Consider the following 13,660-nt stretch of genomic DNA (forward strand, 5'->3'; position numbering starts at 1 on the left):
GCATCTTCTGTCTTTGGAGAGAAGCCCCTCTGTTTTAGCCAACTCAATTTTTCTATTAGGTAGCACTAAAACTGTGTTCTCAAGAATGTAAAACATTCCCCAGGGGCCAGAGCAATGGAGTAGTGTATAGCATGTTTGCCTTGCACGTGGCCGACCCAGATTCGATCCAAGGCATCCCATATGGTCCCCCAAACACTGCCGGGAGTGATCCCTGAGTGCAGAGCCAGAAGTAACCCTTCAGCATCATCGAGTCTAACCCAAAAAGCCAAAAAAAAACGTCTTAAAACAATGCCCAGATACGCCAGGTCAGTAAAGATTCTTTCTTTTGGGGTATTCAGTGCCTGGTATGCACGGACTACCCTGGTCTGTGCCCAGACCCTACTTCTGGCTCTGTGCTTGTGCATCACGCCTGGTAATGCTAGGATTAAATCTAGGTGGCCTGCATGCAAGAAAAATCCTTAACCCCTATACTAACAGTCCATTGCCTTAAAACTCTTTTTTTTTACTTATTTTTGAGACCCCAGCTCTTCAACAAACTGTGGTCAGTCTGTGGAAATTTCCTGGTGGTCTGCCAATAATTTTCCCCCAGTAAAGGCAATTTGCAGATGATGCCTCGAGCAGGCCCCAGTAATGTCTCCTTCATCCTAGCCCTGAGATTTTTAAGAAAGTGCTATATTCAAGGCTCTTTAGGAGAATGAGACCCATCATTGTTACTGGTATTTGGCATATTGGGTACGCCACGGAGAGTTTGCCAGACTCTGCCATGTGGGCAGATTACATTCGGTAGCCTGCCAGTTTGTCCAAAGTAGGAATGAGATAATAAGATGTCATAATAAGATGTCGCGAGGCTGTGAATGTGGCCACGTGGTTCCGGGAGCTGGTTTTTACAGTCTCTGAGTCTTGGCCATTGATGGGATTACATGGCGCCAGGGGGCCAGTTGGTGGGTGTGACCCCTGCCTACTGGAATTCGGAGGATCTGGGTGGAGGATGCTCAGCCCCGATCCGAGTAGGCTTGGAGATCTCAGCCCCAGGACCCGCTTGCCTTTGTTCCTCTGCCAGTACCTTCATGTGTGCGGAGAGTGGTCTCAGCATGGTGGTGGCTGGTGCTGGAGGTCTTCGGCTGCCGGAGCCCTGGTCGGGGCGGGGAGGAAAGCTCAACTCGCTACTCTCCAAGGGGCCCCGGCAAGGACAGCCAGGCGCGGGGGCAGGAGACTGCACTGTTCTTTTCAGAGAGCTGGGTTTTATAGTCTCTGAGTCTTGGCCATTGATGGGATTACACGGTGCCAGGGGGCCAGTTGGTGGGTGTGATGCAGATGATGCATTAGTTAATAATTGTGATTCCATACTGTTTGATTTAATCAATAAAATGCAGTCTAGATTGGTTTTATTTCTGTTTTAGTCATCACCTGGTCTGCAAATTATTTCCCTTTTTCTCAGTCCACGGGTGTAAGAAAAGTTGACAAACATTAGACTAGATCGGTTTTTCTGATCTTTTAATGACTGTGAGCCATTTATGACACATTTCTTCCTGTGACCTCCTTGTCCTATGAATTGAAACCCTCTTCTCATGCTTTTTCCCCTCTCCCATTTATTCGGTTTCCCATCTAGCCACTTCAGAATATCCTGGGGCCCACCAAGACCATGAAAGCTGATTTAGATTTTTCTCAGACTTTTTTTAATATTTGGGGAATTCCTTATGACGTTACCGAAGCTTCCCTATAACCAACAAAAGAAATACTTTGCAAAAAAAAGTGTATTGATTGTTTACTCTCTCCCCAGCTGAAGTGATGTTCATATTACAAACCTGATTAAAATCTCTTAGTTCCGAAAGATCATACAATACTGTTTGTGTGACCAAACATAAAATGATGGTTTTAATTTGTGTGATTATTTTAATGTTTTTTTTTGTTTTCAGCTGAATCTTTTCTTTTTCTTTCTTTTTTTTTCTTTCCTGTGAAGCAATATGTGTATATATATATATATATATATATATATATATATATATAAACAAAGTTTACTTAGATTTGAGAAGAGAGAAAGAGAGAAAGTGGGCCTCTCCTGAGTGGAAAAAAAGCAGTAAAAGAGCGAGATTTATGATATTAGTGTTCGAGGGAGAACACCAATGGACTTGAAAGCAAGCCAGAGATTCTCTCTTAAGTGGAGTCTGGTGTGGTCTGCCGAAATGTTATTCTGAAGCACAGTGACCAAATAGTCAGTTGAACTGTTGAATAACTGAAGAAAACACAGTGAATCTGGATGTCAGAGATCCATGGAGAGTCTGAGAATTAATGTAAAAGTCAGGGCACTCCAAAACTTTGGAGTGTTTGATTTTATTGTGAGTGGTTACTATTTGAATGGTTTCAAGTTTGGTATCAACTTTTCAGGTTGACACTTAAATTGTTTAGCTATGTTGCAAAACAAAAGATACTGTAGTGGGATGAGGCATAAGGTAGTTGTATCTCTAATTTCTGCCCCCTCCAGCACCCCCCCACCACCACCCCACTCCCCCCGCATCTCTAGCTTTTTAAATTACTAGGGCATGTAACTGGATGTGGGGTTGTGAATTTGGTCATGGGGAAAGGTGTCCGAATGTGCAGTGGCTGTATCTGAGTTCAAAATTTTGATTGTGTGGCATTTCTTGAACAAAAAGGAGCTGTGAGGTGAAAATGTTTATGATTGGTCAGGTTGTCTTAAGAGATTGTGGTCTCGGTTACTGTGTTGGAATGTTGAAGTTTATTTTGAAAATTGAACGATCAGGATGTGCTGTTCAATTGTACATGTGGCAGGAAGGAGTGGCAGTAATCAGTTTATTTCTAATATTCTGGTTTGAACAAGTCAATAAATGGTGATACATTTGCTGAGTTAGCGAAAACTGGAAATGGAGCCTGGAAGGGTCAGAAATTACATATTTCATGGGCAGGAGCAACAGTGCAGCTGGCAAAGTGCCTGGCTTGCATGTCAACAACTTGGGTTTGATCCCCGGAACTGCATGTGGTCCTCCAAGATGGCCAGGAATGATTCCTGAGCACAGATCAGGAGCATTGTCAGGTGTGCCCACCCCCCAAAAAAGAAAAAAATACATATTTAATTTTTAGATACATTAATTTGATTTTTGAGATGCTTATGAGATACCTAAGTAGAAATTGCAAATGAAAGAGGAGTGGGGAGTGTAGATTAAAATATGAGTGGTTAACATCTAGCATATTCATAGTGATTGGAATGTATGAGATACTCATGAGAATCTGCACAAATATTTACTTTCATTCCATTGAAACTTCAATTTTAATTATGTTAATTTTAGTTTAAGCATATCAAATTAAAATTTTGTTTTAGTTTCTCAGGTCAGGTTTCTCAAGAAATCTTAGAAGAAACTATAAGATTGAAAAGGAAAATAAAACCCAGTTCTACTAATTATTATCTTTGTGTATCACCTTACAGTTATTTCTGTTGTAAAATGTTTATTATTATACAATGCTTGTAATTATGCATATTAAATTTTAATTTTTTGTTTATCTTACACATATCTGTCTTTACTTTTTTGAAATTTGTTTAAATATGTAACCTATTGTTAATTTTGCTTAACCAATTATTCAAGTTTACTTATTTATAATTCAATATTAATTGTTTCTGTTTCTTGTTTTGGGGCTCACACTTGTCTTTTTGCTTAGGGCTTACTCCTAGGTCTGCTCAAAGAGATGACTCCTACTGATGCTCAGGGTACCATTAGGGTGCTACAGATTGAAGCCCAGTCAGCCATGTGGAAGGCAAACACCCTACCCATTGCACTATCTCTTAGTCCCCCTATTGTTCCTGTTTTTAAAAATGTGGCTGAAGTGTCTTTCTGAAAAGGATCTGTACTCCCATCTCTCACCTCAATATTCAGATTTCATTTTGCTTTTCTGTTCTTTTTTTAAGTAGATGCTGAGGAATGTAATACAGAATTTTCAGATCAGGTATTTTGTTAGCCAGGAGAAACCTATAAGCCACTCCCTAGATCATTGGCTGGCATAAAGAATAAACTTACATATTTGTCAACTGTTTTTCTGTATGCATCTTTAGAATAGGAAATAATCCCAAGTTAGAAACGATTGTTGCTGACTGGACTAAAACTATAAGTGGTTAATCAAAAGATGATAGATGATTCTGTTAATTGATCTTGTCATCAGTTTTTCTTGATAATCCTAAATAGCAAGTATAAACTGCTTATCTTAGAATTATTTTGATCCATATAAGATATAATGTAATTCACTTTTGCCAGGCCATTCATCTGACATATACCCAAAGAACAAACATGAATAATTCTCTGGTGGTTCAAATAACCTTTGATAATGTTTTGAAATTGGAAAAATAGTTTTCTTAGAGGTGTCCATCTAGTCATTCTATATGAATACAGCTGGAACTTCAAAATTTCCAAAACTGATGTGAACATTTTCTTAGTAATAATCTTTATAGAAGACAATGAAGGAATAAATTAATATTTACAGTATATTTTTACATTATAGTATAGTATTATATTTATCACAAAGAAACCAGATTAGCTTTGATCTATTATTTTTTTCCTTAAACTTTATGATTTATCTGCCACTAAAGGTATTTTTTGTTTATTTTGGGGGGCTAACTACTGGCTCTGCACTCATTCCTGGCATGCTTGGTGGGAATCATATGGGGTTCTGGGGATCGAACCCATGTCAGCTCCACATAAGGCAAGAAATTACCTGTGAACTATAGCTCTGAACCTATGGTTATATTTTTCCCCCTAGTGTACCATATTTTAAAAATGATCATGGCAGTGATGCACTAAACATCAGAAGTCTAATGGAGACATATTTGTAATTGTAATTGTAATTTAAAATGTAAGCAGACTGTCAATAGTTGAGGACTTCATCATTGTTAACTAAATTTGACCAATGTAAATCATTTATGTTGTTAGTGACTTGGTGTGTACATTTTTTTCAGTTATATTTATAAAATATCTTTTAGAGGTCAGTCACTCTACTCATTAGTAAAGACACATTGACCAAGATAGACAGTTTTTTTTTCTTTTTTTGCTTTTTGGGTCACACTTGATAATGCACAGGGGTTACTCCTGGCTCTACACTCAGGAATTACTCCTGGCAGTGCTCAGGGGATCATATAGGATGCTGGGAATAGAATCCGGGTCAGCTGTGTACAAGGCAAATGCTCTACCTGCTGTGCTATCGTTCCAGCCCACAGGGTTCTTTTTTTTTTAAGATTTTTTAATTGAATAACTGAGATAAACCCTTACAACACTGTTTATAATTAGGTCGGACTGGAGCGATAGCACAGGGGTAGGGTGTTTGCCTTACAAGCGGCCAACATGGCCAACCTGAGTTTGATTCCTCTGCCCCTCTCGGAGAGCCCGGCAAGCTACCTAGAGTATCTCGCCCGCACGGCAGAGCCTGGCAAGGTACCCGTGATGTACTCGATATGCCAAACACAGTAACAACAAGTCTCATGATGGAGATGTTACTGGGCCCGCTTGAGCAAATCGATAAACAACGGGAGGACTGTGACCGTGACTGATCATACAATATTCCAATATCCATCCCTCCATCAGTGTACATTTCCCAGCACCAGTGTCTGCAGTTTTCCTCACATCACCCTCCCCCAGCCTGCTTCTATGGCAGAGATCCTCCCCACACACACACACTCTGTCTGTCTGTCTGTCTGTCTGTCTCTCTTTCTGCTCCCTCCCTCCACCTCTCTTTCTCTCCCTCCCTCTCCTATTGCGGCATTGTGGTGTGCAATACAGATACTGAAAGGTTACAATGAATATCCCTTTACCTACCGTTAATATTCAGTTCTTGTCCAGTGTGATCATTTCCAACTATTATTGTCATACTAGTCCCTTGATAGACAGGTCTTACGATTGTTACTAAACATACAGCATGAAACGGAAACATGTGTGAGTATTATGATAGATAAATAATACACCAGTTTAATAAAATGATAGCATAAGAATGAGTGTTCAGTATAGAGGGAAGTAGAAGCAGACAGAAGGGGACACGGATTCCAAGAGCTGGGAGAAATGTGCATTCTAGAATATAGGTCATGTCTGGTGAAAGAAAGGGGGGGCAGCGCAGGGTTGTTTCAAATATTCACACAGAAAAATATGCATTCAGGGGCCTGTAAGTGAGTGAGCCAGAGAGAGACTGTGTAAAATGGAGTGTAGTTCAGAGCGTCTTTGAACTCCATCACAGATGCGCCTTTGCCAAACCCCATGGCTATGTGATGTGTGGTATTTTGCCCCCGCAGGAGCTGAAGGACCCGCACTGCCGAGATGAGATGGCAGCGGCCCGCGGAGCTCTCAAGAAGAACGCCACAATGCTCTACACGGCCTCCCAGGCCTTCCTCCGTCACCCGGACGTTGCTGCCACCAGAGCCAACCGGGACTATGTCTTCAAGCAAGTCCAGGAGGCCATCGCCGGCATCTCTAATGCCGCTCAGGCCACGTCGCCCACTGAGGAAGGCAAAGGCCACACAGGCATTGGCGAACTGGCCGCAGCTCTGAATGAATTCGACGTAAGTATCTGGCAGAGGATAATAGACTACGGTGTTTGCTTTCTTTTATTTCTCTGATTTTCGAAGTAAGAGGGCTTTATTTAGAAAAATGAAAGGGGTGGGGGTGTGGAAGGACATAAAGAGAGAGGGGAGTGGAAAGAGGGGGACAGAGCATAAAAGAGAAAGGGGGCACACCTGGCTGGGTGTGATGTGGCCAGCAGAGAATGCCTAGTGTGTCTGCTTTCATAAAAAATAAATAAATATGTGGGAGTGAAGGGGACCCCCGGTAATAAACATTAGTTTCCCTCTCATAGACTCTTTTGGTAGTAAGGTAAGTGCATCATGTTTTATTGATTATTGCTATTTGGTATATTGACAACGCTTGTTGTTGTGCAATTCAAGGCATTACCACAATGAACTGTTACTCTTATGAGGACTATGCAAATAGAAGCCCTATGCACTGTTATCATTCCTACCTCATGGGCAGTTTCAGTGACTTCATTTTCATTCTTTGAGAGATTATCTTTATTAACAAAGGGAGAACTGTCCAGGACAGTCCTGTAGGAGATTGTCTCTGTGTGGGTCCCCGATGAAGAACTGGTCTTTACCGCAGTGGCACGTGAATGTCCCACATGGGATCCTGCTCTTTCACACACTGGCCTGAAAGGCCAATGACTCTGCTAGTCCCCTGAGTTTCCCGTTTCTTGTTCTTCCTAGGGCTGTGTATTAGTCACTCAGGATGCAGGGAGATGATGGAGACAGAGGGATGCACTCTGCCAGGGTAGAGTTGGGGCATCAAAGTGACACTCCATATGCACAGCCCTCTGCTTGTGCTGAGTCAGGCAGGATGCAGGCCCCCTTATCTATGAGAAGTTGGGAATCAGTTGAGTGTGGTCTGTGTTCAGAGGGAGCCTGCACATATTGTGAAAACTATAAAAAAATTCTTAAAAAATGGTACCTGCTTCAGACTTATACTTTCCTGTATATAGACTAGAATTGAATATTTTTTGTGTGATAAAACATAAGGTTTTAGGGAACTAGAAGGAAATATGTTATTTTACAGTTTTTTTTGGGGGGGTGGGTTGATATAGTTTCTGGCACAGGACTGTCTGATGGAATAGAGAATAAGGACTATATCCCTGGCACCAAACACAGACACACACACAGACACACACACACACACACACACACACACACACACACACACATTGTGGGACCCCTGTTCAATCCCCAGCACCTCACACTATTGAGGGTCAAAACTAGAGGGTTATCAGCATTGCCAGAGTGCCTTGGCAGTGCAAGACCCCACAGTGCCTCATTCTCAAGCCCCTGATTTTGAACTCTCTGTACTGATTGACCCAGAATTGCTGTAAGTGCTCCAGACCCCTTGGGCACCACCTGGGTTATCCATACCTTGCAAAGATAAAGAATATCAGAGTAATAATCATTCAAGGTATGAAGTTTTAAAATAGAATAGAGGAATGAGTATAGCATTTTATCTTAAACATTGATCTTAAAAATTTTCACAGAGGACTTGTAGTTTTAGTTAATATATGTTAAACTTTAAATATACTGATTATATACTGTTTCTTATGGTATTTTTTTTAGTGTCTTAAGGTTCTTTATAAAGATTAAATATAAAACATTTAAAATTTCACACTAAGTTGGAATTTTGTAAGTACTTGCACTCACAATATTTTAAGAGGTACTTAAAATCCATTGGAACTTACAGAAAGATTATCAATTTCTAAATAAACATACAGACATTACTAGATTCCCATAGTATAAAAATAAGGGGAAAGATACTTTTACAGAATAAGCAATGCAAATACTTGTTGTAATTTCATTTTCTAATTGTATATGTGTTTTAGAAGCAATTGTGTGATAGAAAGGGCATGTCTATTAAGAAAACTTTCTACTCTTGGGTAAATGATGTCATAATCCCAGTATGAAAACTATTGGCACTTTTGTACCAGTCTGTTGACTTTTATAATATTTAGACAATCCTTCAGGAAATCCTAGAAGAAGTATTTTTCTTTTGTTTTTTAATTTAGAATAATAATAAATTTCTTTTTTCTAAAAAAATGAATAGACCCATGTTATAAGAAACATGAGCAGGTCAGATATCCAGATATTAAAACACTAAGATATAACTATCAGAAATAACAAAAGCCGAAGCCTTTGAAACAGAGTGGTAAATTGAAAGCTTTATTAAAGTTCTTTTGTGAAATGGGGGTTTTAAACATAAAAATGGATGATTCAGTCCTATTTTGACACAGTTGTATTGTTCTAATAATAATTTATAGTAAAGCATAATTAAACCTAAGTGAGGATGTGACAAAAATAAAATCTAGCGTATCTCTAAAGATCTCGCTTGGAGGATTGTCTGAGCCCATCAGCTGCTGCCACCTTCTGCCCAAGCATGCAGGTGCGTGTGTATCCAAACTATTTTCATCGAAGGAGGCTTTCCCAAGAGTGGGTTTCAATGTGGAGGCATCCATAGAGTATCAAGACAGCCTCTGTATTAATAAAATATGACTTTGATCCATGTGGGGAAAATCTATTAGCAAAGTGTCCTGACTTTCTAAACTTTGGGCTATCTTTCTCTGTGTCATGACATATTCTCAAGCGAATAAGGCTTGGAGGGGTTAACATATGAATTCTTATTTTTCACTTGGAGGAAGAGGGATGGTTCTCCCAAATATTGCTCAGGGGATCCTGTGATGCCAGGATTTACAGGGACCCCATGGATGCTTGTGAATCTTCATAGCTTGCAGCCTGCAGTGCTGGGCACATGTGCCAGGTATTGTCCTATTGTCTGCTGCATGCATGTCTGTAACCATGGCATGTATGCCCTAACCCAGGGCATGTATGTTCCTGGCCCCCCAGAATATGTTTTTTTTATAAAATTAATTCTATAAATTTAATTTACCTAATATATTTCATTACCTACATATTCTATATTTAAGTAACTTTTGTTTTTCCTATTATCCATATTAGTTCCCAATTATATATTACTGAACTAGATATGTTAAATTACGTTAGTCAAGTAATTTATTAATTATAACTTAATAAATAACAGTGGTATATTGATTGTGATAAAACAAAATATTACTTACTAGTACTCAAGCTGTATAAATTGCATAAAGTATTATCTAATGCATTTTTATTTTTTTAAAAGAAAGATCATTAAAATATATTTTTTGTTGTTGTCATTGTTGTTTTCTATCTTTTCCACGCATCTTTATTTTTTTATTTTATTTTTTTAACATTATTTTATTAGTGAAACACGATGAGGTACAGTTATAGACTTCTAAATTTTTGTGCTTGGGTTTCAGTTATACAATGATCAAGTACCCATCCCTCCACCAGTGCCCATCCTCCCCCACCACGGGTCCCAGCATCCCTCCCACCCCCTATCCCCCCCGTCACACCCTGCCTCTGTGGCAGGGCATTCCCCCTTGTTCTCTCTCTCTTCTTTTGGGTATTGTGTTCTGCAAGAGAGGCATTGAGTGGCAATCATGTTTGGTCTATAGACTACTTTTAGCATGTCTCTCCCACCCTGGGAGGGTCCTCACAACACCCTTTATTTGGTGCTCTCTTCTCTATCTGAGCTTCCTTTTCACCTAGCACATGTGGCTGGCCTTCAAGTCATGGAGCTAAATTCCTGGTACTAATCTCAGCCATTCCTGGGTGTTAGTCTCCCTTTTTGTTGCTTTATGTTCCCCCAGATGAATGCAATCTTTCTGTGTCTATCCCGCTCTTTCTGACTCATTTCGCTTAACGTGATACTTTCCATGTAGTACCACTTGTATGTAAATTTCATAACTTCATCTTTTCTAACAGCCACATAGTACTCCATTGTGTAGATGTACCAAAGTTTCTTTAACCAGTCATCTGTTCTCGGGCACTCAGTTTTTTTCCAGATTCTGGCTATTGTAAAGAGTGCTGCAATGAACAAACAATTGTCTAATGCATTTTTTAAAGTGAAGCATTATAAAAATTTCCTCACTCTCGGGCTGTGAAAATCCCTCTCGTAGAGTTGTATAAACTCCTTCACTTGGGGATTACATGTGAACGGATGTTCATGGGCTCTCCAGGAGACTCTCTCTCGCCACCCTCCTTCTTGAGCCTCTTGAGCCGCTTCCCCACCTGAGAAGGCTGTTGCCTTGGACGAACAAAGGAAGAACAAGGACCAAACTGGTTGCTTACTAGTTACCGTTTATTCAATCTCTCCTCATTCCCAGCTCTCCGCAACCTTCTCCTCTAACCCTGTGTCTCGGCAACCTTCTGTCCTCTTCTGTCTCTCTCTGTCTAAACCTTCCCTCTGACTCCTCCAATCCACATGTCCCTCTGTCACCGTCTCGTTCATTCTTTTCCTCTCTCTCTCCCCGCAATTCTTTCTTCCCGCTGTATCTGTCTCCTCTATCTCTCCTTCGTCTCTCTACCCCCACAGCAACCTTCCTCTTCCTTCTTGCAGCCACTCTTTTTCTTCTATCTCCACACCTCCCCAACCACACCTCCCCACGGAGAGTGTGATTGACATGTTTTTCTAGTCTTCCCGACCACCGCAGCCTGCGAGGGCAAAACAGCCCTTAAAGGTGTGTTTCTCCTATCCCTAGATCAGCAATTTAATTAATATCTTTAATTCTCCTTCCTAATATTTACCATTCTGTATGGACACAGTAATAGACACTTTTAGACTTGTAGGGTGACTCTCCTGAGAACATCTCAACACAGACTCAGACTACAGTGTTCAGGCCAGATCAGTTATTCCTAGCCCCAGCAGGGTTCAAATCTAGTTATTACTTTTTGGATCATGACAGAATTTGTCCATGACCATGCTTTTAACTTATAGTTAAGCATTGGGAAACTTTGTCCAGGCCCATTTCAATGCCAGGATATCTCATAGCTCACAGCTTGCCCTGCATCCATCCAGTCCCTCATCGGGACCCTACTTTTGGGAATATAGGAAATAAGGGCAACTGAGGCTTAAGTCCAGAGAGCAGATATCCAGGAGGTAATATTATCTGGAGTTAATCAACTCCCAAGCCACAGGCTTGTCTTTTTAACTGTCTTCCTGTATCCATACAAAAAGCAGTTGCTCTGAAATAGCTAACCATGCAAAGGGCAGTAAGGGGAAGAGAAAGACAATATTTACAAGTCAGAGTCTGATCAGAAGACAAAGGTAATTGACACGTTGGGGGGAAGTCAACAAATACAAGCTCCCAGTGACCAGAGAGGAAGGGCAAACCAATATTATCCTACAAAGCATAATAGTTTCTTGAAAGAAATATACTTTGAGGACTGTGAGGGGTGAGAAAGAAAGACACTTGTGCGAGAGACAACATGGGCTTCTCTAGAGAAGAACAAGCAGAGATGGGTTTTGGGAGAACATTACTGTATTTTCTTTAAATTGTTTTGTCCTGGAATTCCCTGCATACATCAACATTAATCTTGTGTTGTTACTGGGGGAAATTCTTTCACTGCTGATGGTACTTCCACTTTTTCCTTTTTGTTCTTGGGTCACACTTGGCAGTCCTCTGGACTTACTCCTGTCTCTGTGTGCAGGGCAGTCATGTTCAAGACAAGTGTCCTGTCTGCTCTACTGTCACTCCAGTGCCTCCATTCATATTCATTTTATGGTCTTTAGATTTAGGTTAACAATTGGTGAGTAATTTTATTACTATATATTTTATATTTGAACTGTTATTTCTATTATTTGTATTGCCTATGTTGATTTAGTTATTAAAGTTAATTAGCTGTGTTAGAAATAAATTCATTATTAGGGCTGCAGTGAGAAAATAGGAGATAGGTGGCATGCAGCGGGCTCAGGTTCAATTCTGCCACCCCATAATATCTCCCCAGGCACCGCCAGGAGTGATTCCTGAGTACAGAGTGAGAAGTAAATCTTGACCACCAGCAGGAAGGGCCCCCAACCAAAATTTTAAAAAAGTAATTTAGCATTAAGTATAACCAGTAATAAAAATGTAAAGTAACAACAATAAAATATCTTTACTGGTACTTAAGCTAATATAAATTGCATAAAGCATTATCTAGTGTTTAAAAGAAAATTTTAGTTTTAAGATGCTGACAAAAATCGACATATGGATCTATTTATATTGGTGATTCTTATACAGTAATTCCATTTGTTAAAGATATTTAGTTATTTTAATTAAATTAGTTAAATTCAGTAGTTTATCAGAAGTAGGATGAAAATAAAATGTCATTGAGTAGTATATCAGATTAATAAGTTAATCATTTTTATTTCCAGACAATTTTATTGATATTTTAAATTCTTGAACTAAAAGACAACGTCCCACCACTCTTTGTAAACAGAACGTTTCTGTTCAATAACTGAATGATGAACATTTGCAAATTTTTCCAAAAAAATGCAAATTTTTTTAAGTGTGTACGTGTTTTTAGTTTCCCACTCATATTGACTGGGGATTTATTTAGAATGTAGAGTCATCTCTCTTGAATCCTAGATGTCATTCCTACAAATTAATCCAACTGATACTACAATAAGGAGGAAACTCACTCGAATTTCCTCTTAGGTTCTCTTTGACTGTCATTTTCTGTAAGTTGGCTCAACAGCTTGCCAGTGGATTAAACATGTAAGAGCAAAATGTCAGTCTGGGATGCACATGTGACTCAAGTGGTAACATATGCGCCTTGCATATGGGGATCATCAGGACTATATGTTCACTCCATGCCTACTACTGCTTCCTTGTGACCCTGTTAGATCCTGCACACAATTGTCATCCTGTAACAATGAAAGAGAAAATAATAAATTGTCAAATGTCTTTACCTCAAGTATTCAAATTCATAACACATGGGGAGGGGCTCCCAGGCAGTGCTCAAGAGTCTGGGGTCTCTCCCAGCGGTTCTTAGCCAACAAGCAGGTAGTTCAAGAGTGAGAACCTGAGGAAATGGTGCTGCTAGCATACTGCCTTACCTGGGATCACCCCTGTGGTGCTTGGACAACTGCAGGGCTGTACCCACCAATGCCAGAGGGACCATGCAGTGCCTAGGATGAAACTTGGCTGAGCTTTATAAAAGGCATGTGCCTTAAACCCTGAACCACTTCTTGAGCATACATACTTTGAGGTTAGAAGACTCTTAGAGATACAAAAT

General features: G+C 40.0%; 1 protein-coding gene across 4 annotated transcripts in view; it reads left to right on the top strand.

Moving 5' to 3' along the window:
* CTNNA2 (catenin alpha 2) overlaps nucleotides 1-13,660 on the top strand; it is a 1,325,246-nt gene that overhangs the window by 431,647 nt on the left and 879,939 nt on the right. For all 4 annotated transcript variants that reach the window (XM_056119733.1, XM_056119735.1, XM_056119745.1 and 1 more), the window contains exon 6: nucleotides 6,278-6,544. In XM_056119733.1, coding sequence (XP_055975708.1) covers nucleotides 6,278-6,544 — 267 coding nt within the window. The remainder of the gene's footprint in view (nucleotides 1-6,277; nucleotides 6,545-13,660) is intronic.

The sequence above is a fragment of the Sorex fumeus genome, unplaced genomic scaffold (assembly GCF_029834395.1).
Source record: "Sorex fumeus unplaced genomic scaffold, SorFum_2.1 ptg000003l, whole genome shotgun sequence".
Taxonomy (NCBI): Eukaryota; Metazoa; Chordata; class Mammalia; order Eulipotyphla; family Soricidae; genus Sorex; species Sorex fumeus.